The sequence below is a fragment of the Physeter macrocephalus genome, unplaced genomic scaffold (genome assembly GCF_002837175.3).
Source record: "Physeter macrocephalus isolate SW-GA unplaced genomic scaffold, ASM283717v5 random_21, whole genome shotgun sequence".
In the NCBI taxonomy this organism is placed as follows: domain Eukaryota; kingdom Metazoa; phylum Chordata; class Mammalia; order Artiodactyla; family Physeteridae; genus Physeter; species Physeter macrocephalus.
Genome location: NW_021145309.1, coordinates 120287 through 147344, shown reverse-complemented (window position 1 = coordinate 147344; position 27058 = coordinate 120287). Strand labels below are relative to the sequence as shown.

The 27058-nt window shown below is 55.8% G+C and overlaps 2 protein-coding genes across 4 annotated transcripts in view; one reads left to right on the top strand and one right to left on the bottom strand.

The window, feature by feature from the left end:
- The first annotated feature begins 457 nt into the window (after positions 1-457).
- Positions 458-17978, top strand: KLC3 (kinesin light chain 3). Its single transcript, XM_007102691.4, is given in 16 exon segments — positions 458-588; positions 8648-9457; positions 9459-9550; positions 9552-9661; positions 12797-13062; positions 13564-13794; positions 14122-14191; positions 14599-14818; positions 15243-15330; positions 15404-15505; positions 16033-16206; positions 16792-16882; positions 16960-17000; positions 17097-17203; positions 17396-17459; positions 17757-17978. Coding segments are annotated over 15 exon segments (1926 nt in total). The 5' UTR covers positions 458-588; positions 8648-9259; the 3' UTR covers positions 17829-17978.
- An 83-nt stretch (positions 17979-18061) lies between these two features.
- The window catches only part of ERCC2 (ERCC excision repair 2, TFIIH core complex helicase subunit), a 19124-nt gene continuing 10127 nt past the window's right edge, over positions 18062-27058 (bottom strand). For 2 of the 3 annotated variants that reach the window (XM_028483373.1, XM_055082148.1), the window contains 11 exons: positions 25546-25664; positions 23300-23369; positions 23140-23209; positions 22947-23048; positions 21710-21773; positions 21061-21182; positions 19561-19653; positions 19389-19461; positions 19095-19165; positions 18841-18984; positions 18174-18710 (listed from right to left, as the gene is read on the bottom strand). In XM_028483373.1, coding sequence (XP_028339174.1) covers positions 18285-18710; positions 18841-18984; positions 19095-19165; positions 19389-19461; positions 19561-19653; positions 21061-21182; positions 21710-21773; positions 22947-23048; positions 23140-23209; positions 23300-23369; positions 25546-25664 — 1354 coding nt within the window. In that variant the 3' untranslated portion in view covers positions 18174-18284. The other variant, XM_024132689.3, reaches the window with a different exon arrangement.

The following is a 27058-nucleotide window of genomic DNA, read 5'->3' as shown; positions in this document are numbered from 1 at the left end:
AGATCCAGCGAGGCTGTGTGATTTGCCTGCTGTCACCCAGCTACAGGGAGCATCTGACCAAAGCCGAGGTGGGAACAGGGGTGACCTGACCCCAGAAGCCTGTGCTTGGATGTACTTTCCTCCTTGGGAGCGGGTGGGAGGGAAACTGCGGCTGGGCTGAGCTGGGGCGGTTCTAACTCAAAGCCAGGTTGGAGGCGGTGGTCACCTTTCCCACTCCAGTCCGCCCGCCTGGTGACACTGGGAGACTTCCGCTGTGGAGGGGACAGGGAGGGACGTGGCCTGCCGGGAAGGGAGGTTATTTTTAGAGCTAGCTCGCTGTGTCCTCTGGGGGACCCGAGGTGCTGGGGATGGGGGGGGGCGCGGGGGCAGGTGTGGGGAGGTGGGGTCGCCACGTGTCCGGGCTAATTATAACCAGGCGTCTCGGGTGTCCCCTGGCCTCGCCTCCTTACAAGGGCAGCCGCGAGCCCGGGAGGCCAGCCCCACCCGCAGGGGAAGGGGGCTGGGTGGCGGCTCAGGTCAGAGCGCAGGACTCGCTCGGATCCGGGCTCTCAGCACCTCGACCGTGACGGGGGACCTCAAGGGCCGAGGGTGAGATTCTGCGGAAATGGGACGGCACAGAGGAAACTGCTTCCTCCGCCTGGAAGGCGCCAAGACTTGGGCAAGCGGGGTCAAGTCCAGGGAGCAGGAGGAGTTCAGGGAGCGACAGGATTGAAACAAAGAAGAGAACGTTCCTTTCCCTCTGAGGTTCCTCCCTCCCCCCCGGTCTTCCCCACTTCTTCCCAGGCATGGGGGCACTGATCTAGGGAAAGGGGACCCTCTCTACCTCTCCCTAGGTTACTATTGAGAGGGGGAGCTGCTTAGAAAACTTTTCCTTGGGGCCCAGCCCCTGATCTCTCCACCAACTTCCCCTTCCCGGTAAGGTCAGAGTGGCAAAGTTCTCCACAGTTAGGGAAACTGAGGCCCAGAGAACTAAAAGGAACTGGTCTAGAATTATTATGCATTTATCATTTCAACAATTATTTATTATTAAGCACTTAATGGGAACACAGCAGAAAATAAGCAAAACCCCTGCCCTCACGGAGGTGACATTTCAGTGAGAGTAAACAAGTCAATATAATATATGCTCTAATGTCAGGGACAATGGGGCTTTGAAGGAAAGTGACAGAGGGTAAGGGATGAGAGTGATGGCACAGCAGAGGAGATCAGGTCAGACCTCTCTGGGGAGGTGACATCCGAGCAGAGACTGGAGGGAGCCAGCCATGTGGGGATCTGGAAGAGGGACAGCAGGTGCAAATGCCCTGAGGTGGGAGTGGCTTGGCATATCTGAGAGACAGGGAGACGGCTGCAGAGCTGGAGCAGATGGGGCAGAGGGGAGAGTGGGAGGGAGAAGATGAGGTTGGAGAGAAGACAGGAGCAGACCTGTAGGGTCCTAGGGGCCGTGGAGGAGTTTCCATCCCACTGTGAGTGGGATAGGAGCCCCTGAGGGCTATGAGCAAGGGAGAGACAGGATCCAGCCACATCACACACAGCTCAGCCCCCTGGACCCCTAATAACCCCTTGTGTGGACATTTGACATTCCTTTTGGCCACACAGCATCCAAAGCCCTTTCTGTGTCTGGGGAGCCCCCCACCCTCTGACCACCTCCTTTGGAGAAGCCAAAAATGTCAGAAACTCGGTTTCCCATAATCCTTTGCAGCAGTGGTCCAGTCATGTGACCAGGGCTGAGCCAATCAAACACTCCAGCAGACCTTGTATCGTAAGCTCTACCTCCTTTACCTTCTTTGAGTCTCACAGAAACAGTTGGCCTTGGGGAGCACTATAATCCCCATCATATATCTTCCTCCCACTCCCAGCCCCTGAGCCCATCAGTCTCCAAGGCCTGTCCATCCCTCCTACCCTAGCTCAAGACCTCCACATTCACTCCTGCCCTAGCCTCCTCGCTGGGCTCCTGCCCCAGTGTTGCCCTGTCCCACCTACTCCCTGCTTGCTGACCTCTCCTGCTCAGAACCTGCCATGGCTCCCCAGTGCCCTCAGGATAAATGAGGATTTGTTGACTAAGTAAATAATAGTAGCTTTATCAGTCATTTGGAAACCCCTTCACCCAGCTTAAGCAGAAAGGGCTTTCCTACCAGATATTAGGTGCTCACAAAATTGTTGGAAGGGCTGAAGGAGCAGGCTCTAGGCTGGGCCTCCAGGAACACCTCTCGCCCCCAGAATCATGCTTCCTCTGAAAAACTGGACATGCTAGAAGGAAGTTAGCATGGATATTGAGTGGCCACTCCACAGTCTCCACCCTAACAGTTAACTCTCATGGAGCACTCCTATATGTCAAGTACTAGGCTAACTGCTTTACATATATTAGCTCATTTAACATTCCCAACAATAAGGCTCAGAGAGGTTAAGTGACTTGCTCAAGGTCACACAGCTGGGAAGGGGCAGAGCTGGGAATCAAACTGGCACAGGGCTGCTGAGAGTGGGTTCAGGCTTTGGTAAAGATAATTTTCAGGCCTCTCAGCAAGGTCAGACAATATCGTCAGCCCAGAGTCTCTTTCTGGGTCTTTAGGCCTTGACAATTTGTACCCACATCCCCTTGCCCCCTTCATCACCCTAGCAGTCTGGTTTCAGGATTCAATCACTGTATGTGTATTAACCAATTTAATTCTCCAACAGTCCTATGAGGTAGATATGCAAATTTTACAAGTCAAGAAAGTGAAGCCCAGAGAAGTTGAGTCACTTTCCCAAAATCACACAGCTGGGAAGTAGCAGGTGGCAGAAGGTACAAGAGAGCTTTGTGGGATCTCTCTTATAAGAGCACCAATCCCATTCATGAGGGCTTCTCCTCCTACTAATACCAAAGGCCCCAGCTATTAATGCTATCACCTTGGAAGGTTAGGATTTCAACATACGAATTTTGGGAAAACACAACATTTAGATCATAGCACCAAGATATATTGCTAAGTGGGGGGGGGGGAGAAAAAATATATATATATACCTGTTGCCACAAAAATGCTGTGAAACACACCTCCCCAAAATGCAGGAGCTTTGAAATGGATGTGGGGTTGACAGAGTTGGCTGATTTGGGCTGGGCACAACTGGGAAGCTTTGCTCCATACTCTTATGTTAAAAACAAGACAACAGGCTCAAAATGCTAAGCCCCATGTCACCAAATCAAGACTTAATGACAGTTTCGGCTCTCCTGGAGATGGAATCTTAAACCACCCACTCAGATCAGCACAAGTTAGGTAATCTGCCTGATAGACTCCTGCCGTCCCTAAAGGAAAGTGACCTTGCAATAACCAGCCTGCTTTTTTTTTCCGGGTACAATTTTCTTGTTTCTGCTCCCTTCCACCTATAAAAGTCTTTCATTTTGTTTAGTTCCTCGAAGCTCCTTTCTATCTGCTAGATTGGATGCTGCCTGATTCGAATCGATTTTTGCTCAAACTCAATACAATTTTAACATACCTCAGTTTATCTTTTAACACCACAGAGACGTTGTGGTGTGTGGGCCAAAGAGGAGCAGCCATGCAGGGGAAGCTTTTCTCATGCCCGTGCCTGGGCGCAAAAGGCAACGTTCAAGGCCCCTTAGGTGGAAGCTCAGAACTGGCATGACTGGCTCTTGTGCCGTTCTGCTATTGACTAAAGTAAGTCACGTGACCACACTCAAAGTCAAGGCCATTGTTCAGTCTACCTCCATGGGTAAGGTTTTTCTCATTTGTGTTTTTCTTAAATGGTCGCTCATGCTCAGACATCCACATACAATTCATATCCCTGGAATATCTCAGGAAGGATATTAGAAACTGGTAATCATGTTTGCTTCTTGGAAGAGTGGGGATCACGGAGTGACAAAGACCTACTTTTCACTCTGTAGTCTTTTGTTCTCTGTGAACATCCTTTCTGACAGCACTTTACTTCTTAAAAAAGGGAGTAAATATAATTCACACTGCTGTATGTTATATGAAAGTTAAGAGAGTAAAAATAAATAAATAAAAATTAAAAAGGGGGAGGCTTTTTAAAAACTATGGCCAAGAGATGAAAATAGAAAAGCCCCCATCGCATCTACCCATTTTCCTGACATGGCAAACTGAGGCCTTAAGTGATTGGATGGGGATTTTGTTGAGTGCCTTCTTCTTCTTTTTTTTTTTTTGTCACTAGTTAATATGAGTTTATTTGGGATGATTTTGATTTTAGAAGGAAGACAAGTTCAAAGAATCGTTTGATAGAAAATGAAACCAGGAGTTAGTTGTATATGGATGGATGTTGAAAATACATTTATAAGCTAAAAGGTATGACAAATTTCTCTTCTACCCAGTGTCTCTTTTGTTTTGTTTTCTAATTTGTTTTATTGAAGTATAGTTGATTTACAATGTCGTGTTAATTTCCGCTATACAGCACAGTGATTCAGTTATACATATATATCTATGTATACATTCTTTTTCATATCCTTTTCCATTATGGTTTATCATAGGATATTGAATATATCCCTGTGCTATACAGTAAGACCTTGTTGTTTATCCATCCTTTATATAATAGTTTGTATCTGCTAATCCCAAACTCCCAATCTATCCCACCCAGTGTTTCTTTTTTCTTTTTTTTTTTTGACATAGGCTCTTTTTTAAAAAAATTAGTTGTGCTCTATCTTTTTTAAAAAATTTATTTATTTATTTTTGCCTGTGTTGGGTCTTCGTTGCTGCCTGCGGGCCTTAGTGTGGTGGATTCTCTTGTTGTGGAGCACAGGCTCTAGGCACGCGGGCTTAGTTGCTGCGGGACGTGTGGGATCTTCCCCAACCAGGGCTCAAACCCGTGCCCTCTGCACTGGCAGGCAGATTCTTAACCACTGCGCCACCAGGGAAGCCCCCACCCAGTGTTTCTTAATGGATACTTCAAAATGAAACAGTTTGAGATCTTCACATTTGGTTGCTGCATTTTTATTTAATTAATAACTGTCTTGGCCATTTTTCATCTGGTAAAGCAACCTAACCAGGAAATATTCAGGAAAGCATTACTCACCCTATTGCCGATAAATTAGAACATGGCAACTGAAGACATCTGAGTTTGGTTGGTCCTTGATCTTTTCATGGACCGTTAGGAATAATTTCCACAGCGTTCTTGCAAGTGGAGGAAAAAGGTGGAAATGCTAAAAAATTGAGTCCAACAGAGTAGGCGACCAGGGAATTGGTTATGCTTTGACTGAACTAGAGCTGCCTTCCCCCAGCTAGAATCAAGTTCAAATGCTGACTGCCTTGTTGACTGTGGTCTTGGGTGAGGGATTTCTCCTCTCTGAGCTTCAGTTTCCTCCTCTTTCTTCCTTTTTTTTTTTTCAGCCAAAGATGCTTCTACTTTATTTGCAATTCTCACCATCACAATTGTTGGATTCTGCAAGATCATAGTTAAAACACTTTGATGTAGGATATCAATTTTACACATAACGGCTGGATCCAAAAAGCCAGTTTTGGGCTCTGATATTAAATTTTATATGAATACATGAATTTGAAACTCAGAAACAACCTAAATGATAAAAAGAACTCATAAATACATTTATATTCTCTGTCATAAATGATACATAAGTAAGAATTCAACTATTTTTACATCTGCAAGTCAGATGCTATCAAGCCAACTGCCATGTTCAATCCATAATCCTCTTACATTTTTAACTCAAAGACAAATAGGAAGATTCAGTACATTTTAATTTCCCAAATGTTCTCAGAAAGAACGATCAGAAGCATCCTCCAGTTGTTTTTTTTTAAATTTAATTTTATTTATTTTTTTATACAACAGGTTCTTGTTAGTTATCCATTTTGTACATATTAGTGTATAGATGTCAATCCCAATCTCCCAATTCATCCCCCCCCACCCCCTGCCACTTTCCCCCCCTTGGTGTCCGTACGTTTGTTCTCTACATCTGAAGCATCCTCCAGTTTTCAAACACAGTTGGGTAAATCCATTTACCCCACAGGAACTACCTGTGTGTGTTGTAAGGTAGCAGTGAAAGACTATGATCCTCTGCGGTAGTGACGCCCTCAATGCGGAAGCCTTTCCTCTTCACATGAAGCGTGTGAATAACAGGAAGGGACAGAGTCACCTTCATTATTTCCTCAACTATTGGTGTTTTCATAGGATTTTAAATGCCTGATTTCAATTTTACAACAATACCAATATTCATTCTGAAAGGTAATCTTATGTTCCAAGTAGCAGATATTAACAACTTCCAACATGATCTCTAGGAACAATTTGCAGGGGTTTTTTAATTATTATTATTATTTTTTTGGCCACACAGCTTGCAAGATATTATTTCCCTGACCAGGGATCAAACCGGTGCCCCCTGCAATGGAAGCGCAGAGTCCTAACCACTGGCCTGCCAGGGAAGTCCCTAATTTGCAGTTCTGAACCATGCTTTGGAAAAACATTTCCAGCAGTCTGTGCAGGATTTATGCCTATTCCATTATGGGTAATAATTGCAGTTATTGGATGTTGCAGGAACTTTAAATTCTTCTGTTGCGAACTTGAAGACTGCTGTGAAAGGTGTACTTTTGGTAACACAGAGTACTTTGTGGGGCAGCTGAGAGCCTGACGTCAGAGTGATCTTAAAGAAAACCTTTGACATGGCAGAGCCAGTCCAGAGACCCCACCGATTCCACCGGCTAGCCCCACGTCCTCTGAAGTGCAGCCTGGCCCAGTTTCCTCCTTTTTAGATATGGCAAGTAAGAGTGCCTACCTCAGAGGGTGGCTGTATGGATTCAGGGGCTCTGCTACTCCTTGGCTGTGTGATTTTGGACAAGTCGCTTAACCTCTCTGTGCCTCATCTTCTTCACCTGTGGAATGAGGACAATCATAGCAGGTTGGTGTGAAGGTGAACAGAATTAATCTATAAGACAAGACCTGACATAGGGCCTGTCTTGGGTAAGAACTCAGTAATGCCAGCCCCAGCTGACGCTGTGCAAAAGTGCTTGGCACAGGGCAAGCCCAAATGGTCACCTTGGTTAACACCTTCTTTCAGCCTTTATCTCATTTAATCCTCACCACTATGCTAGGTGATGAGTGCAATCATCCCTGTTTTATATTTATTTATTTATTTATTTTTTGGCTGCCTTGGGACTTTGTTGATGCACGTGGGTTTTCTCTAGTTGCAGCGAGCGGGGGCTAACTTCATTGTGGTGCCCGGGCTTATTGCGGTGGCGTCTCTTGTTGCAGAGCACGGATTCTAGGCGCACGGGCTTCAGTAGTTGTGGCATGCGGGTTCAGTAGTTGTGGCTCGCGGACTCTAGAGCGCAGGCTCAGTAGTTGTGGCGCACGGGCTTAGTTGCTCCGTGCCATGTAGGATCTTCCCGGACCAGGGCTCGAACCCATGTCCCCTGCATTGGCAGGCGGATTCTTAACCACTGTGCCACGAGGGAAGTCCCCATCCCTGTTTTATAGTTGAGGAAATAGGTGCTCAGAAAATCATGGCTTGTCCCGGGTGACACGGAAAGAAAATGTCAAGACCAGGATTTGAATGCAGATCTACCTGGCTCCAATTCCTTCCCACCCCCCACCCCACATACACACACAGTGTTTACCATGTGCCACTCTGTTCTAAGCCTTTTACAGGGATTACTCATTAATCCCCACAGCAGCCTCACAAAGTAGGTTACACATGTGAGTCCATTTCTACAGATCAGGAACGTGAGGACCAGAGAGGTTAGTTCCTGGCTCAGGGGTCACACAGCCAACAAACGACAGAGCAGGGATTTGCACCTAGGTCATCTGGCTCCAGTCCCTGCACTGCTTCGTAGTAAGCGTGTGGCAGTTCCAGAACCAATGTCCCGTGTCCTGAGGCCAGAACAATGGGGGACAAGGACTCAGCTGCCCCTTTCTACCATGTTCCCTAGAAATACTTGGAGAAGTTAGAGCGTGAGTTTGAGTTTTATTTTCCATCAGTCAGTCAACAACCATTGTCCCTAGTGCCTTCTCTGTGTTCGGGCTGTGCTGGGTAGCACTGGGCACACAGCAGGGACTGAGAATGCCTTGGCTCTGTCTTCCCTCCTGGGTCTTACAGTCCTGCATGGGAGACAGACAAGTGATGACTCAGGATGGGCATGGCTGGAACATGGGAGTCCAGGAGGTTGCAGGAGCCCAGGAAGGGCGTTTCCTCCAGCCTTGGGGTGGTCAGAGAGGGCCTCCGGCCGGAGGGAGCATCTGCGCGGAGGTTCGGAAAACAGGGGAGTAGAGAGCCGCGCGGGAATCTGGTGCCCGGTCTACGGACCAACAGCGCCCTCTGCTGGAAGTATCCTTTAGTGCAGCGACCTGTGTACTGCCAGGGTTTGGCAAAGCTCGCCTTGAACCAAATTCGATGATGCTAGAATCCTGTGAGCCCAGCTTTGGCCAATTTATGTTTCTAGGACTTGATTCATTGAGTCAGTCACTCAACAAATATTTATTGAGCACCTAATTTGTGCCAGGTTGTTCTAATGCTAAAGATACCTATTTATTGAGCACCTAATTTGCGCCAGGTTGTTCTAATGCTAACGATACCGTGCTGACAATACAGAGCCCTGCCCTCAGGGAGCTGGCATTCTAGTGGGGGAGGACCAATAATACAACACCATAAAATCAGTAGGTAATATTTGCTAAATGCTTCCGATCCATATATTAACGCATTCAATTCTTACAGCCCCGGCTTCGCTGGTGGCGCAGTGGTTAAGAATCGGCCTGCCAATGCAGGGGACACCAGTTCGAGCCCTGTTCCGCGAAGATCCCACAAGCCACGGAACAACTAAGCCCGCGCGCCACAACTACTGAAGCCCGCGCGCCTAGAGCCTGTGCTCAGCAACAAGAGAAGCCACTGCAATCAGAAGCCCGCGCACTGGTAGTCCCCGCTCGACACAACTAGAGAAAGCCCGCGTGCAGCAACGAAGACGCAACACAGCCGGAAAAAAAATTCTCACAGCCTTTGACTACCCCCATTTTACAGATTAGGGAAACGGAGACAGAGAGGTTAGGTTACTTGTCCAAGGCCTGCGCAGCTAGTAAGTGCTGAAATCGGATGTGAACTCAGAGCTCAATTTTTAGCCTCACCAATAATGTGATGTAACACAACATAGTAATTATAATGTTACATGAAATAATTGTAGGTCCTGAAGAGTTTTGTGAACAAAATCAAGCAGAGAAATGAGGTTGTGTTTTGGTGGGAAGGTGTAATTTAGAAGAGACAGGCAAGAGAGGCCTCTCGGAGGAAGCAGACTTTGAAAAGGGACCAGACAAACGTCGAGATCTGTGTGGAGAGATGTCCAAGCAGGGCGCACAGCCAAGGCAAAGAGCCGGCGGCTGGCCCTGCAAGAAGGCCATCCGTCTGGGATCCAAAGTTTCCAAGATTCTAGTTTCGCTGAGACTCTGGTTTCCAGACCTCCTGTGCACTGCATTCATCTCAGATTCGACGTGCCCTAGAGGCTACCGGCTACGCGCGCGCGAAGTTCTGCGGTTGCCGCAGGGCCTGGGACGCAGCGCTTAACTTTCCCCGGGCGGTGGGCGGGGCCGGTCTCACCTGCGGGGGCGGGGCTCCAGGCCGCCCCGCCCCCCGGAGGACCCGCCCGCGGCCCGAGACTCGCTGCGCAGCTGGAAGCGGCGAGGCGTGCGCGGCGGGCGGGCGCAGCGCGGCGAAGCAGGACCGGGAGCTGTCTGCGGTCAGGTAGGCGCCGGGAATGCGGGGTGGGAGTCCCAGGAGCTGCGAGGATGGAGGCGAGGGCGGAGGGTGTGGGCTGGGCCTGGCGCACCCCTGGGCCCTCTGGCCTGGAGACGGGGACGGGCCTTGGGGCCCCTGGACGCCCCCTGTCCCCCCTTGGGGTTTCCCGGAGTCTGGAGGCCCAGCTGGGGCCGCGCCCCCTCCGCCGGGCTCAGGTAAACAGGAGCGAGGACGGGGCGGGGCCTGGGGGCGGGAGGGGGCCCTTGTGACGGCCTGGCGGCGGGCGGGCGCGCGAGCGGTGAAACCGGGGTGCGCGGGGCTGGGCCGGCCGGCCGGCCGGCCAGGGCTAATTTGTGTGGTTGGGGGGCTGGCCAGGATGGGGGCCTCCCGCCTGCGAGTGTTTGTGTGTGTGGAGATGGTGCGTGCGTGTGCATGAGATGGTGTACGAAGCTCAGGTGTGTGTGATGGTGTCAGGCTGTGGGTACAGGTGGGTACAGGAGATGGCCTGTCCGTGTAAGCCTGCGAGGGCACAGAGGGACTGCTTGAATGATGTGAAACTGTTTCAGTGATGTGAAAATGTGAGCGACCTCTGATTGTGTGTCTGTAATGCTGTGTGGTGTGTGTGTGTTTGGCAGGGAGTTGAACTGTTTATAGGGTTAGGTGTGTCACCAAGAAATTGTGTGGCCATGGTTGTCTCTCTGCCTGTAAGACTGGGGGGGTGACAAGGAGGTGGGCACTGTGGGTTCAGGATGGATGCGTGGAGCGTGAGTGTGATCATCGTTGTCAGCTGCGCGGTCGTGCGAACGGGACTCAGCTGGTGAAGGGGAGTTTGCTGTTTGGAGGCCGGCACGAGTGTGGGAGCCAGCGTGTGTCAAGGAAACAGCCCGAGTGATGTGTGGCTGTGCGTGTCGCTGTGTTACTGTGCAGAGGTTGCGTCTGGAACATTCGGCTCAGCTGTCCGAGATTGTGCGTGATGTTGTGGGAGGTTGTATATGCCCGCAGACTTCCGTGAATGACGGTCATGGTTGTCGGGTTGACTCAATGACCGGGTGTGGTTACATACACACACTTAGATATGGTGTGATATACATACACACACTTAGATACTACGTACACAGAGAGATTGATATATGCACGAACACGTATATACATAGAGAGAGAGATTGATGGCGATAGAGAGGCTGCAGTATATACAATCCGCAGGATTACACACCTGCCCTTACTCTGCGTCTGAGTGGATGTGATTGGGAGCATGTGCACAGGTGCTAAAAGCTCTGGGCTGTTCCGGGGAACACAGTGGCTTGAGTGAAGTAAGCCTGAGAGACTGTGTGCGGAAGGCATGGAAATACCTGTGTCTCTACAGCTGTCTGTGCCATGGGCACCCACCGGTGACGGTGTAAGAGCCTGGCCTCAGGGGTCATTCGCACGTCCGCGTGTGAAGCTCTAGAGTGTGTCTGTGTGTGCGAATCCCTGGCTGGCCAGGTGGGGAGGAAGGAAGGAAATGGGGAGGATGGTGACGGGTCCACCGTGAATCCTGGGAGCATGGAGGAGGCGCTGGGCATAGGATGGGGCGCTAGGTGCTGGCAGGACTGTGGGAGTGTGGGAGAGGGCACGTGTCATGGGCATAAAAGTTCAAGGAGACAGTCCCAATGGAAGTGATTTGGGATTTGGTTATCTTTTTGCAGGTGAGGGGGCTGAGGGAGGAGACAGTTTGTGTGTTGGCTTTTATTTTGTTTTTAAATTTTTATTGAAGTATAGTTGGTTTACAATGTTGTGTTAGTTTCAGGTATACAGCAAATTGATTCAGTTGTATTATATATATATATATATATATATTTCACAGCCTTTTCCATTGTAAGTTATTACAGAATATTGAGTATAGTTCCCTGTACTACACAGTAGGTCCTTGTTGGTTATCGATTTTATATATGTATATGTTAATCCCAAACCCCTAATTTATGCCTCCCCCCCTTTTCCCCTTTGGTAACCATAAGTTTGTTTTCTATGTCCGGCTTTTATTTCTGAAAGGAAAATATACCTGTGTGTTGAGTTGTATTTCTCAGAGGGGAGTGTGTATGTGTTATTTCTGAAAGAAGAATGTATTTGTGTGCATGCCTTAGTGTGTTGCATTAGGTTGTATCAATATTTTGAAAGGAAAACGTGGATGTGTGTGAGGGTGTGCTGAGTTGTATTTTTAAGAGAAAGTGTGTGTGTGTGTCATTTCTGAGAGGACAGTATGTATTATGCTGTATTTCTGAGAGGTGTGTGTGTGTGTGTATGTATGTACGTATGTGAGGGCCCCAGAGGCATTGTCACCAGATGTGTCATTGACCTTGTCACCCATATACAACCCCATGAAGTCCCACATGTGAACCCCCCCATCCATTACCATCTGGGCTTCAGACCCTCAGCTGTCACATGGCCAATATGACATCCATGGGCCACGCCTGCCACACGTGTGTCCCAGCACGCCTTGGGCTGGCTGAGCATGTCTGCAGTGGAGGGTGGAGCCTGTTTCCTCTGGGTCTGTCAGGTCCTCGGGCTCCAGGAGCCACCGCACGGGGCCCCCCTTCCTGACCTCCCCAGTCTAGAAGCCTCTGCTTCCAGCACCCCAGCCCCTTGGTCCTCTCCTCCCGCCCCACCCCCAGTGGTCTGACTGGTTCCCAACAAAAACACCCTAAGAATGAGCTCACAGAGGCTGCCGCCTCCACATGTCCTGCCCCACACGCCCAGCGGGAGAGGGCACCTCTGGTCCCAAGGTCACACAGCCGGGAGTGCTGGGCCAGGGTACCCAGGGTCCTTGGGGTGGGCTGGGCTGGCCGGGTGACCTGAGGTGGGTGGGAGGCCTCGAGATGGCTATTTGCCCTCCTTTGGTTAATCATACATAATGAGGTTTTGGAGTTGCCCTCAGGGCAGGGCCCTGGGCCGAGGACAGGGAAGGAGACTAGAAGGTTTCCAGTTGCCCGCTGGCCAGGATGGGACAGGGTGCTGGCCGGAGTGAGGAGAGCACGGAGGCAGAGGGCTGGCCGGGATGGGCGGACAGGGAGAGGGCTGAGGGGCCCTGTGGCTCACATGGCGCGGAGGCAGAGGGGCTGACTTGCCCGGCCCTGGCAGTGACCCCCTGATCCCGGTCACCCCCAGGAGCAGCAATGTCCGTGAAGGTGGCAGCCCCGGGAAGCATGGGGCTGGGCCCGGAGCACCTGAGCCCTGAGGAGCTGGTGCGACAGACGCGACAAGTGGTACAGGGGCTGGAGGCCCTGCGGGCAGAGCACCGGGGCCTGGCCGGGCACCTGGCGGAGGCCCTGGCAGGACAGGGCCCGGCGGCTGGCCTGGAACTGCTGGAGGAAAAGCAGGAGGTGGTGAGCCACTCATTGGAGGCCATCGAGCTGGGGCTGGGTGAGGCCCAGGTATGAGGGGGCCAACTCAACTATGAGGGATGTGGCTCAGGCCTGGGGGTTGCCCAGGGATGAGGGGGCCAGGTGCGCTGGAGGGGGCAGCCTGGGTAGAGGGAGAATGAGGGGAGCCAGGCCTGGGAGGGGGAGGCTCCAGTCCTGGGATGGGATGCCTGGGCTGCATTGGGGATGGGGTCCTTATGTGCGACAGGGACCCCTGAACCACGTGGGGTCCTTCCGTGGAACTGTGGGTCCTGGGGAGACTTTGGGGTTGCACAGGTGGAATGTGAAGTATCCTGAGTGTAATTTGTGTGCCTGGGTGAAATCAGAGGGGTCCCGGGGCAGGATTGGGGTATGTCCCTCAGAGCCTCTGAGCATCCCTGGAGCCGCAACGGAGGGGTCTCTGTATAATCTGGGGCACCCTGGAGAGAATGGGGTGCTCTGGCTTGATCTGAGGCCCTGGGCTGGGTCGGGGGGGACCAGGCCTCTGACTCGCTACCCCCGCCTCCCCGGCAGGTGCTGCTGGCCCTGTCGGCGCATGTGGGCGCGCTGGAGGCTGAGAAGCAGCGGCTGCGAGCGCAGGCCCGGCGGCTGGCCCAGGAGAACGCATGGCTGCGGGAAGAGCTGGAGGAGACGCAGCAGCGGCTGCGGGCCAGCGAGGAGGCTGTGGCCCAGCTGGAGGAGGAGAAGAGCCACCTGGAGTTCCTGGGGCAGCTGCGGCAGTATGACCTGCCGGCAGAGAGCCAGGTGCTTTGGGACCCAGCGAGGCGGGGGCCATGATGTGCTGGGGACCCCGCACTCCTTAGATACCCCACAGCCCCCATCCCTCCGTGGTGCACCCCAGTGCCCCAGACCGTCCGAAGAACCCCCCGACCCTCTGCAGAGCCCCACAAATTCCAGACCCACTAGAACTTCCACAGAAGCCCCCTAGCTGCTCCACAAAGCCCGAGGATCCTCCCCAAGCCCTCAGGAGACCCCTGACCACCACCTCCCTCAAACCCTGGGATCCAGGACCCCAGTCTCTGACTCAAACTCCCAAGCCTCATGACACCCACTTTCCTGTCCTCTCTGCAGCAGCCCGAGTCCCCCCATCGGCAGGAGAGCCTGACCTCCCTGTTCCCCAGTGAGGAGGAGGAGAGGAAAGGTGGGTGCGGGGAGTTCAGCCAGGAGGATGAATGGCCCAGGCTGGGGGGCATCTCTGATTTGCTGGACCCCCACGGCCTCTGAGGGAGGATGGGGAAGGTCAGGGCGGGGTGTCAGGAGGATGAAGCAGGGGGCTGTGGGGGTGACAGCGGGCAGGTGACACTGGAAGCTGCAAAAGCAGGCCTGCCACGGCCCCGGGAGCCAGGTGGCTCCCATGTTTCTGTCCCGCAGGCTAGGACACATCCCACGGGCCAGTAAGATGCCTGTGATTCCAATGTCAGACGTTAGAACAGGGGCCCGTGGTCCCAGGGGCCAGCGAGGCAGCTGTAGCTTTGGGGTGCATGTGTCCCCTCGTGCGGGGCTATAGGAGTAGGAGGCCTGCAGTGACTGGGTGCCCGGCACCCCCAGGTCCCGAGGCAGAGGGGGCCGTCTCTGCTCAGCAGGGTGGCTACGAGATCCCGGCCCGCCTTCGGACCCTGCACAACCTGGTGCTCCAGTACACGGGGCAGGGCCGCTACGAGGTGGCTGCACCGCTGTGCCGCCAGGCCTTGGAGGATCTGGAGCGGAGCTCGGGCCACTGCCACCCTGACGTGGCCACCATGCTCAACATCCTGGCGCTGGTGTACCGGTGAGGGCTGCAGCCGCCACGGCTGGAGGGGGCAGGGAGGGCGGGGACCTGTCGTTGGGCAGAAGAGGGGGGGACCCTGGTGTCCTGCTCTGCCAGCATAGGGCACCAGGGGTGGTGGTGGAGAGAAGCGACAGAGATCTGGGGAGGCCACTCACTGAGACCCAGGCAAAGAGGAGTCAGCATGGGCAAGAGAGACCACAGTGGAGTGGGGAAGAGACGTGGGGTGGCACAAGCTTGGCAGCCATCTGGGAGTGTGGGGACCCTGTGCTAGACTTGGGAGGTATGGGGACCCCCAGAAGGGACCCCCAGAGGGTGCCACCCATGCTTGGTCGTCAGGTCCCTGGGCCTGCGGGATTCAGCCCAGCCCGTGGCCCCTGCTACCCCAGCCTGGCCAAACCCCCTCCACCCTTGGGCCACCCCACAGGGACCAGAACAAGTACAAAGAGGCCACAGACCTTCTCCACGATGCCCTGCAGATCCGGGAGCAGACACTGGGCCGGGAGCACCCCGCGGTGAGCGGGGGCCCAGGAGGGAGGGCTGTGGGCTGTGCCTTCCCACCCCTGACCCGCCTCTCCCGCCCTGCAGGTGGCCGCCACCCTCAACAACCTGGCCGTCCTCTACGGGAAGCGTGGGCGTTACCGGGAGGCGGAGCCCCTGTGCCAGCGTGCCCTGGAGATCCGTGAGAAGGTCCCGCCCCCACCCAGCTCCCACGGAGCCCCTGTCCTGAGTGGCTCTCACCCTTTGATCCTGCGCTCAAGTCTGTGGCCCTTGCATGATCCTGATTTGCTCCTGTGACCTCTGACCTGTGCCCCTCCCATTTGACATCGTGAGCCTCCAATTTGAACCTAGAGCACCCAATCCCATGACCCACCACCCTTGACGTACCGATGACTTCCGTTTGGTCTTGACTTCTGACTCTAATAGGTCACCTCGTGCCCCCACCAGGTCCTGCCCTTCCAACCCCACGTGACCCGTACAACCCCATCCTTGATCTACCTGTTTGACCCATAATCATGAGGTTTTGCACCATGACCTCTGACCCAGCTACTCCCCAGTTTGACCGTGCAGTTCCTGCCCTCCGCCCCCAACCTCCTGTAATTCTCCATGCCCTTCAATCCTGTAACCACCAACCCATGGCCCTCATCACGGCTGTTGGCATCATGTGGCCCGCCAACCCCGGCTGAGCCAATGACTTGTGATCCCATGACTCCTAGGTCCTGGGCGCCAACCACCCGGACGTGGCGAAGCAGCTCAACAACCTGGCCCTGCTGTGCCAGAACCAGGGCAAGTTCGAGGAGGTGGAGCAGCACTACGCCCGGGCCCTGAGCATTTACAGGGCCCTGGGGGGGCCTCACGACCCCAACGTGGCCAAGACCAAGAACAACCTGGTGAGGGCGCCTTGGGGCGTGGGTGTCTTGGTCCTGGGGCCCCACCTCTGCCCAGCCCTTGAGCTGTCCCATGAGACTCGGCTTCCAAGCTGGGCCCTGAGTGGTGAGGTTGCTCAGCACAGAGGACATGGAAGCATCAGGAAACAGGCAAGTTGGTGGCAGCCAGAGAACAGCTCCAGTCAAAGAGGAAGCCAGAGAGACGGGCGGGGAGCAGAGGAGAGCATTTATTGAGCTAAACCCCCTTCTTAGGAGTTTGCCTGTACTGTCCGTTTCTTCAAGGGCCCTGAGGTAGGTGCTCCCGTTGCCCCATTTTGCAGATGAGGAAACTGAGGCACAGAGAGGTGTGTCACTGGCTCAAGGTAGAGTGGGGAACAGGCTCCTGCTCTGAGTCAGGAAGTCACCTACCCTATGGGAAGTGGTGGGGTTGGGCTCCAAGCCCATCCTGCTGTCGGCCGAGGCCTGGAGTGTGGGGTAAACCTGGGCTTCTTCCTGCGCGGGCTGGGAGGATGTGCCTAGGTGCAGTGCTGGGGCCTGGGAAGCTCCCAGCTTTGAGCCAAGATCACCCAGGCTATGCCCTCCCCACAGGCCTCAGCCTACCTGAAACAGAACAAGTACCAGCAGGCGGAGGAACTGTACAAAGAAATCCTCAGCAGGGAGGCCCTGCCCGCCCCTCTCGGTGAGCCCCCAGCCCCTCCCCTCCCCCCCAGGGGGCTCCTCAGCATCCCCACCACAATGGCCCCATCTGTTCCCCAGGAGCCCCCAACACAGGCGCAGCTGGTGACGCAGAACAGCAGGTGAGGACAGGCTTTGCCTCGGCTCCCAGGGTGGAGGTGGGGACTGCGTGGAATCGGGCGGGGGGGCCTGACCCGTGTCCCTGGTGCCCTCCCCAGACCCTTCGTCGGAGCAGCTCATTCTCCAAGCTCCGAGAGTCCATCCGGCGGGGAAGCGAGAAGCTGGTCTCCCGGCTCCGAGGCGAGGGTGCGGCGGGGGCAGCCGGGTGAGAGTTGGGTCAGGTTGGCGGCCCAACCTGTAGCCCACCCCTCTCCCTGTCCTGCTCAAGAACCTTCCATGGCTCCCATCTCCCCTGCCACACATACAATCAAACCTGGCGCTGGAGAGGTCCCTCCCAGGGTGGGAGCCAGACACTCCTGGGCTCACTTGTGCCCCACCCCCCAACTTTCCTTCGTAGGATGAAGAGAGCCGTGTCACTCAACATGCTGAACATGGATGGTTCCAGGGCTGCTGGGAACCAGGTGAGGGGGACGCCCGGGTCAAGGGTGGAATGAGGGGCCACACTGACAGGCCCAGAGGCAAGGGAAGGGTGGGAGCGGTCAGGCTGGCGGTGGAGTGGACACCAGGACGGGGAGCACGGATGGCTTTAACTTGGGTAGAGGTGGGGGAACGGATGGCCTGGAGTCAGGGTGGACGTGGGGACAGGACGAGCAACACGGCCATGAGGACAGACAAGTTGGCAGCGAGGCTGCTGCGGAGTAACCCTAGGGGCAGCAGAGCTGTGTCCTGCCCCTCACCCACCCCGTGCCTGTGCCCAGTTCCCCAGCCGGCACCTGAGCGAGGCCTCTTGGACCCTCAGCGCCAGCACCCAGGACCTGGGCCCCCACTGAAGGCGACAGAACCACGTGGCTGCGGCGTCTCAGGAGGAGAGGGAGGGGAGGGGAGTCCTTTCATCTCCCTGACTGACTCGCTCCCACCCCTCGGGGGCACCCAGTGTCCTCTCCTCCTGTGATTAAAGGCTGTAGACTTGGCAGCCAGAACGTCTGCCTGAGGTGTCCTGCAGGGACCTTTAAGCGCCTCCCCTGGAGGTGCCCTCCACGCTGCTGGGACCCAGGGCCAACTCCTTTTAGCCCTGCTACAGCTGCTGGGCGATCTGCTCTATCCTCCGCAGCGTCTCCTCCGACTCCAGCTGCTCCAGGCTGAGCAGGGACAGGCCCAGCTGATCCTCCTGGCGGGGGGGTGGGGGGGGGAGTGGTGTCAGCTGCCGCACTTCCTAACACAGCGGTCCACAACTCAGTCGGGACAGGTGGCCCGCTCGGGGGGCTACAGGTCAGGATGCCTGAATTTCAAAACACCCGTATAACCCAGGGCATCCCGTCCCTGTCACCAGAAGATGGGCCGAGGGAGGGAGGCGGCAGCCAGAGTTGTGTCCAAGCTACAGAAGGAGAGGCCCACGGCCGGCTCGGGGCTCCCACCGGAGACACACGCTCCGTCTGTAGCCCTCGACTCTCCCCGCAGTTCCAGTTCCCAGGCCCGGCGCGCGGGCGCACACAAACCCCTCTGTCGGGGGCTCGGGGAGAAAGCCAAGGGCCCTTCCCGGAAGAGGAGCTTAGGCGCCGCGGGCTCACCCGGTGGAATGGCTGTGCCATCTGCCTCAGGAAGTACTTGGCGACCTGGACCCCCTCGTCAACGGTCAGGTTGAGGTTGGCGTCGGTGAGGTGCTCCTGGATCCAGCGGGGCAGTTTCCCCCGCTTGTCGGCCCGGGCAAACCGCTGTTGAGAGGGGGAGAGGGAGGATGTCAGGACCCTGGCAGGGGGAGCCCGGGCACCCTCGGCCTGGCCCACCCCATCTGGGAAACGACTGGGGGAACAGCCTGGTTGGCGGGGGCCCCAGAACCCGCACCTTGTCGGCGAAGACCATGAGGCCATAGTCAGTCTTGCCCCTGATGGCCCGACCCACACACTGAGCCGCGTGGCGCATGGCGTCGAAGGTCAGAAAGTCGTTCTCTCGAATCTGAAACTGGTCCCGAAGGTATTCCAGTCGCGCCTGCGGGTGCAGAGATGGGGGGGGGGGGGCAACGTCCCTTCCTCACACAAGTCCTAATGAGAGCGCCCGACAGAGGCCTTCACGTCCTACCGCCCCCAGGCGCTGCTCACCTTGAGAATGCGGCTCTGCGTGTAGACGTAGGGCACCCCGAACATGATGACGGCCCGGCCGTAGTGGTGCACTGCGGGGCAGAGGAGGGGGAGTGAGAGGGCTGACCCCGCGTGGCCCGGGAGCTCATGCTCTTTGAGTGACTGCACCCCAAGGGCCCTGCAGAGCACCCAGGGATGGAAGGAAGGGGAGGCCCCCGTGCGTGCCCAGGCTATGGGCCGCCGGTCCCCCGGGGGAGGAGAAATGGCCAGACGTCCACGCAGGCGCCTGGGGAGGGGAGAGCCTAGTCCACTCACCAAAGTCAATTCCCTCAGACACTTTGCCTCGGGCCACCGAGAGCAGGATGGCCCCACGGCCGTTCTCGCAGGCCTGGGGAGGGGAGGCCAGGACACGAGATGCGTCACCTCGGAGCTGCCTCCTCTAGCCCCTCTCCACCCTGGACTTTCCTCTTCCCCCGGTAATACCCACCTCCTGGTACTTCTCCAGGGCCACACTGGTCTCAGCCCCATCTTGGGTCTCAATAAAGAGCAGCTTGTTCCTCTGGATGTTCTCGAGGATGCCCTTAGGGAAAGACACCGGGGAGGTCAGGGTGCGGGGTGGCAGAAGGGTTAAAGGACAGGGGAGTCCTGCTTAAACGCAACTCTGCCAGATTCCCATGCAACGGACCACTTCTCTCCCCAGGCCTCAGCTTGCCCACTGGAGACTTGGGGAGGGTGGTGGTACTGTCACTTCTTTGGAAAACCCCGTGACCCGGGGAGGGAACCACTCCTCATCCTTTGGACGAATGGAACAGGCATGTGGCACAAGATGGCCCACTGGGATGCAGGTGATAGGTGGAGAGGCCAGGCAGAGCCAATCAGAGGCTGCCTTGAGATTTCATATTTGACACTGAAATAGATGTGAGGTACTAATAAAGGACAGATACACAGATGGACCAGTGAGACAAAACAGAGGGTCCAGAAACACCCCCCGCCCCCCCCCCAGAGGGTCACTTGTGCCACTCAGTGCAGGGAGCTCTTTTCAGTAAGTGGGGCTGGAGCAACTAGATTTCCATATGGGGAAAAAAAATGAATCTTGACCCCTGCCTTACATCATACACAAAGGTAAATCTGAGGTACCTCACAGCCCTAGATGTGAAAGCTAAAACTACAAAGCTTCTAGAAGGAAACACAGGAGACCATCTTCGTGACCCTGGGGTGGGCAAAGTTTTCTTAAATAAGACACGCAAGGCACACAGGATGTGGTGTTCAGGTGGCTGACAGCCACCTTTCCCACCGTGTGGAAAGAGCCTGAGGACAAGACCAAGGTCTTGGTTGTGCGTGAATGACGTTCCCACATATTGCCTGGTGCTCACGTTAGACAAGTTCACTCGTCTCAGCCCAAAGAAGCGCTTGCCCTAACCTACCCGAGAGCTGGGCCCGTGGTGCATTCAGAATCAGAAAGGACAGGGTGCCCCTTCCCCATCCACATCCTGTTGGGTTGCCAGTGCCCGGCCGTGGTGAGCCCCATTTCCCCACGACCTCACCCACACGCTCCCCAGAAGGGGCTCCTACAGGTTCTTTGCCCCGAGCCTGTATCCAGCCATAATTCTCCAGAACCTTCCTCTAGCGGCACAGCACCCAGCTAGAGTCACACCTGCTACCCAGTGTCTCCACACCAAGCCATATGTCCTGGAGAGACAGTCATGAAGTAACCCCAAAAACCCATAAGGTGGGGTGTGGTCACCTCTCCTGAGGGCCACGCCTCTGAGGAAGGGGCCCAGCGAGGCTGCTCATGTCTTAGTTCTTAACCTGGATATTGGGAGAAGAGTGAACGCTATTTATTCTTTAAACTGTCCATCTGTGTTTTATACGCTGTCCTATCACCTATGATACATGTCACCATTTAAAACACAAGAGGAACGAAGCCAACACACAGGGGAACAGAGCCGAGACAGGGGCCTTCTGTGGAGTGAGTAGCTGGACGTACCTGCTCATACCAGGAGGCCACGGTGCTCTCCATGTACTGGTAGCTGGTAAAGAAGGCCACGATGCCATCGGGCACCACAGCGGACATCTCCAGCAGGAGGTTTCCGTAGTTCCGGATCACCGCTGTGAGGGGTCAGAGGTTGGACTCTCTCCTGGCCTGGTTCCTTCTCCCCACTCCCTATCAATCAGAGCGTTCCTGTCTAATGGCTTGTCTTGAATTTGGGTTCCTAAAAACCCCACTGAGGCCTCTGTAAGACTGTTCAAACACATTCTGCTTTTCCTTGGGAGGACAGCACCCCCAAATCCCTGAAGTTAAGCGTGGCCATGTGACTTGCCATGGCCGAATACAGAAAGGGTCACATGTCACTTCCAGGTGAGAACCTTTACGAGCCAGTTCACTATTCACCATGATCCCTCCTGTCACAGCTCACCACCACAGTGATGTGTCCAATGGTGGAAGTTCCCAGCATGAGGAGACGTGGGGCAGGCCCCCACCAACCCATGACGGCATGTACTGTGGGCAAGAAGTACCTCTGCCTAAAGCCACTTCGATTTTGGGGTATTTGTTACTGCATCATGACCCAGCCCAGGCTGACCGCTCCACCTCCCCTCCTGGAACCCATACAAACCATCCCCTCTGGGTACCATACCGATATCTTCCCGGGTCTCAAATTTGGAGCTGATGGCCACCTGGTCATTGCCACGGCCAATGATCTGGAGAGAGCAAGAGAGGTCATGATAAGGGAAACAGCAGCAACCACTCCAACATGTGAGTGCAGGTGGCCTGCTAGCGCTGTTCTAAGCTTTTTATAGACACAGGGTCATTGAATGAACCCTCAGCTACGCTGTTATCTGCATGGCGCAGATGAGTAACCTAAGGCTCACAGAAGGCATGTCGTGTCGCCCGCCCAAGGTCACAGCAGAGACGGAACTGAACCAAAGCCTGCCCATGCGTCTCAGCAGTAAGTACCCTCTTAGCCCGTGCCGGCCTCCAGCCAGTCGGTTCAGGAAGTTGCCTTTCACCCCCAGCTCGACAACCACTGTGCAACGCCGCCAGCAACCTCACAGAAGCACGACGCGGTACGTGGCCCATGGTGAGCACCAGTCCACAACCCCTGAAGGGCAATTCAACAGCGAAAACGCTCTGGAAACTCCAGATGTTTAAGTTTGGCACGAACCCCTACAGCAGCAAAACCTGCCCTGAGCCTATTCAGAGTCCTGACGTATCTCCCAGCTCCCTTAGTTTGACTCTTCAAAACATTTGCTGAAATATGACTCTCACTGGAGGGACTTGCCCAGACCCCACTGGCAGTGTTTCCAGTCTGGAAAATTCTCAATTCTAAAACACATCTGGGGAATTCCCTGGTGGTCCAGTAGTTAGGACTCCATGCTTTCACTACTGAGAGCCCGGGTTCAATCCCCGGTCGGGGAACTAAGAGCCCACAAGCCACGTGGCGCGGCAAAACAAAAAACAACAACAAAAAAACCACATCCAGCCCAGGGACTTCAGATATGAAACTGAGGGCCCGTGTTACGACGTTCATTTTACAAAGAAGGGGACCGAGGCAGAGTGCAAGGGTCACTTAGCAAGGTCACAGCCAGACGATGAACTTGGTTAGCCACGCTAACCAAGTACCAGGCCCTGGGCCACAAAGGCCTTTCACACCCACTCTCTCACTCAATCCCCTCAACCGCCCTGGGAGATCACGGAGGGGGTGTTCCCATTTCACACATGAGAACACTAAGGCTTGGGGCGTCGAACTCAAGCCCAGGTCTGTCTGAATCCAGACTCCCACAGCTGCCTGAGAAGTGGCGGGGAGCGAAGGGAGGAAAGGCAGCCCTCATTCCCATCTCCCCTCCCCCATCACCTCACCCCCTCCCACGCACCATGGGGCAGAGGCAGACCCGAGCCAATGTCATGGTGAAGGTTGCCATGGTGACGGGGTGGAAGTCCAGGATCTTGGGGTAGATGTCCAGCGGGGACAGCGTCTGTACCAGGGACAGCAGGAGGGATCTTAGCAGGACTGGGCAGGAATCACGAGTCCCCCCGTGGAGGTCTGGGGGCCAGAAGGGCCCTCACCCCAGATGTGATGATGACGGACTGGAAGCGCTCGAACACGGGTTTGATGGCCAGCGAGGCGTCCATGCAGCTGTGAGGAGCAGACAAGCGTGGTGAGTGCCAGGCTGGGGGGCCCAGGCCCCTGTGGTCCATTCACACCCCCTCTGGGGTCAGGTCTCACCTGAAGTGCAGGATGGGGTTGGCGATGGTTGGGGTCCTGTCGTCAAAGGGCTCAATGATGATGGTGAAACCTACAGGGGGCCGGTGAGATTCCCTGGGCGCCAGTCATGACCATGCCCACTAGGCCACCCCCCACCCCTGCCCCCCACTCTCTCCCTCCACCCCAGTCCTCCTCCGCCGACCTTCTTCAGTGAATGGGACCAGCCACCAGCAGCCCAAACCTAAAACCCAGGCATGTGAGTCCAAAATATACCCCAACCCGCCCGCTTCTCCCCAGGGCCGACACCTGTGCAAACGTTCAGAGGACCCTGAGCCAACAGTACCAAAGGCTCACCCCTCACTCTCCCGGGGCTGCAGGGGCCCACCCACCAACTCAAGCCAAACTCTCGAACCTTCTCCTACCACCTGTCCATCTAAGCCATCAGGAGGCTGGTCAGCTCTGCCTCCAAAGTCTAGCTGCCCACTTCCCCCACCCCCGGCCCAGTCCAGCCGCCATCACCTCCCGCCTGGACCACTGCAGTCGCCTCCTCACTGGGCTCCCCACTCCCACCCCTGCTCCCTTCACAGCAGCCAGAGGGACTCTGTGAAATCCTGAGTCAGTTCACAACTCTCCCCTGCTCAGAAGCCCCCCACACTCCTTCCCAGGGTCCAGAATTGTCTGTGGGATCCTGCCACGATGACCCCATTTCCTCCTTGCTCACGGGCCTCCTGCCTCACTTTCAAAACCACCAGGCTCATTCCACCCCAGGGCCTTTGCACTTGCCCCACTGCCTGGCAAGCTTCCCGAGGCAGCTGGCTCCATTTGGTCATTCGGAACTCAGCTCAAATGTCAGCTCCTCAGAAAAGCCACGCCGGCCATGTAGGTGTTCTCCAACATGGCGACATGTTTGTTTCTCATGAAAACTATCACCTTCTGGAATCATCTTCCTTACCTGTGTCTGCAACTTGGCTCCCTGTCTTCCCAGCTAGAACATAAGTTCTGGGAGGTCAGGAATGAGGTCTTTCTTGGTTCCTGCCACTTTCCCAGTGCTGGGCCTGGCCCATTTGTTGAACCAATAAATGAATGAATGAATCCACGTATTCAATTTCACTTAGTAAAAATTTTTGAAAAAATCAAGTCCTCTGTGCCTGGCCCTGTGCTGAGGATGCAGCAGTGACTGAGACAGCCCTGGTCCTGCCCTCTCAGGACTCACAGTCCAGTGATGGGGACACAGACCTGTCCCCACAGAGTGACCACTCTTGAGTGGGCAAGGCTGGGACAGGGGAGCCTAGAGGAGGGGCCTGGCCCAGCCTGGGAGTCAGAAGGGGCTTCCTGGAGGAGGAGGCGGCATTTCTCCCGAGCCGAGAACTGAAGGATGAGGGGGAGACAGCTGGGGGCTGAGGAAGGTGGGGAAGGACGTTCCAAGTAAAGAATGTCAGGTGCTGGGAGACAGTGAAGTGGGGAACAGAGGAGAAAGACCGAGAGGCAAGATGGGGTGGACGGAGGGATGGACGCAGAAGGAAGCTTCCAGTGAGACTTGCTGCCGATCAGCCCTGGGGTGGGGGAGACGGACTCGCTATCCTCCTGCCAAGGCCACACCAGGCTGCAGGACATCAGGCAGGCCTGACCTAGTTTCCTGGATAGAGGAGTAATCCCCGGGGATCAGACGGAGCCCTTGCCAGCTCAAAGCTGAGGAAGCGGAGGCAATGCTCCCCTCTCCCCGGCAGGCTGGAAATCTGAGCATCCTCCTCGACTCCTCTCCCCCAGGCCCCGCACGACCGGGCACCAAGTCCCGGCCTCTTTAGCTCCCACACCTCTCTCCGGCCCCTCCTCTTCTCTCCTCCCGCACTGGCCCAGCCTCTGCCAGAAGCAGCATTCTAAAGCACAAATCTGACCCTGCCTCTCCCTTGCCCAGAACCTGCCATGGCTCCCCAGTGCCACTGGGAGCAGCATGACCAACCCCTTACCCCACCCCAGTGTGAGCAGACCCCAGAGAACTTCTCCGGCCTCATCTCATGCCTCTGTCCACCCCCATACTTCTCCACTCTGCAGCCAGAGGGAACCTTTGAACACGCAAATCTGAGCGCGAGGCTCGCTCGCTCAAGAGCTCTTCGTGGCTCCCCGCTGCCCTCAAAATAAAGCCCAAACTCCCGAGCCCAACCCTACGAGGTCCCGCCTGTCCGAGTCCCAGGGGCAACCCTCTAGGCTCTGCCAGATCCCGATTCCGGCTGCCGGGGGCCGGCAGAGGCAGGAAGAGGCGAGCTCACCCTTGGCGTAGGTGCTGACGAGCGTGGCGAAGTTAGCCAGGAGGGTGAGAGGGGAGAAGTCAGCGAGGTCCGCGATCTCCAAGGTGTGCAGGAGGGAGCGGAGGCGCTCGGCGCAGAACCTGGCGGGGTGGCGGGGTGGGCTGAGGCAAGGCAGCGGCCCCAGAGTCCCCTCCTCGCCCTCAGAGGACGTGCTCACGCACCGCCGCCCCGGCCGCCCAGCAGTTCCGTGAGGGCAGGGCCTGGGTCTGTGTCAGTCACTTCTGTGTCCCCACCTTGTACAGCTGCAGGTCCCACGGGGCCACAGCCACACCAGGGCACACGCGGAGCAATAACCACACGGCCCCCAGAGTCGCACGGTCATGCCACGTGAGGTCACACGCTCACACGCAGGTTCTCGGTCCAAGGGGCGACCCAGCATCCCACGGTCACAACGTGAATCCCGCACGGCCACACCGTCACGCACTCACGCCCAGAACCTCTCGCAATGTCTCAGTCACACTCGCCACCCTCGGTGACACTCACAGAGTCAGAGCCCCGCATGCTCACAGAGGACAATCCCACACACCCTCACAGAGCCCTACACGCAAGGCCACCCAGCTGGAGGCTCTCAGCCCTCGGGGACGGGCGGGGAAGCCACAGAACCTGGCTTTGGAGCCAGGCAGACGGTCAAGTTTAAAACCGGCCTCCTGAGCCTCCTTTCTTCAAGTCTGTCTTCTCTACCCCCAGGCTCAATCAGGTGCCCCCTCTGTGTTCCCTCAGCCCCCAGGACTCCCCCATCCCAGCCCTGGGTTGGCCCTATCTGGACGGGTCTGTCTCCCCAACTGAACTGTGAGCCCCAGGAGGGCAGGGCCAGGGCTGCCTCAGTCATCACTGCGTCCCCAACGCAGAGCAGGCCCTCAGAACATGCATCATGGGGCTATCTAAGATTCCCTCTGTCCTCACAAGTCTCTCAGCTGTGGGAGAAAGCTGAAGCCACACCGAGGGCTCCCCACCCCCTCAGAGGCAGAGCAGTCAGGAGCTTTGGAGCCCTACAGGCTGGGCTTCGAGTCACAATTGCCATATGCAGTACTGTGTGGCCCTGGGCAATGGCTTCTCCTCTGCGGGACACAGCGTCCTCATCTGCAGCACAAGGCAAGGACACTGTATTGACAGTATTTTTTTTTTTTTTTTTTTTTTTTTGGCCGCGTGGCATGTGGGATCTTAGCTCCCCAACCAGGGATCAAACCTGTGCCCCCTGCAATGGAAGGGCAGAGTCTTAACCACTGTACTGAGATTCCATGGGATGTGGACCGTAAAGCACTTAGCTCATCATCAGTGCTCTAGACCGGGTAGGTTCCTGGCGTAACTGCTCCGTCATTTAACCACCACAGGAGGGACTTCCCTGGTGGTGCAGTGGTTAAGAATCCGCCTGCCAGGCTTCCCTGGTGGCGCAGTGGTTGCGCGTCCGCCTGCCGATGCAGGGGAACCGGGTTCGCGCCCCGGTCTGGGAGGATCCCACATGCCGCGGAGCGGC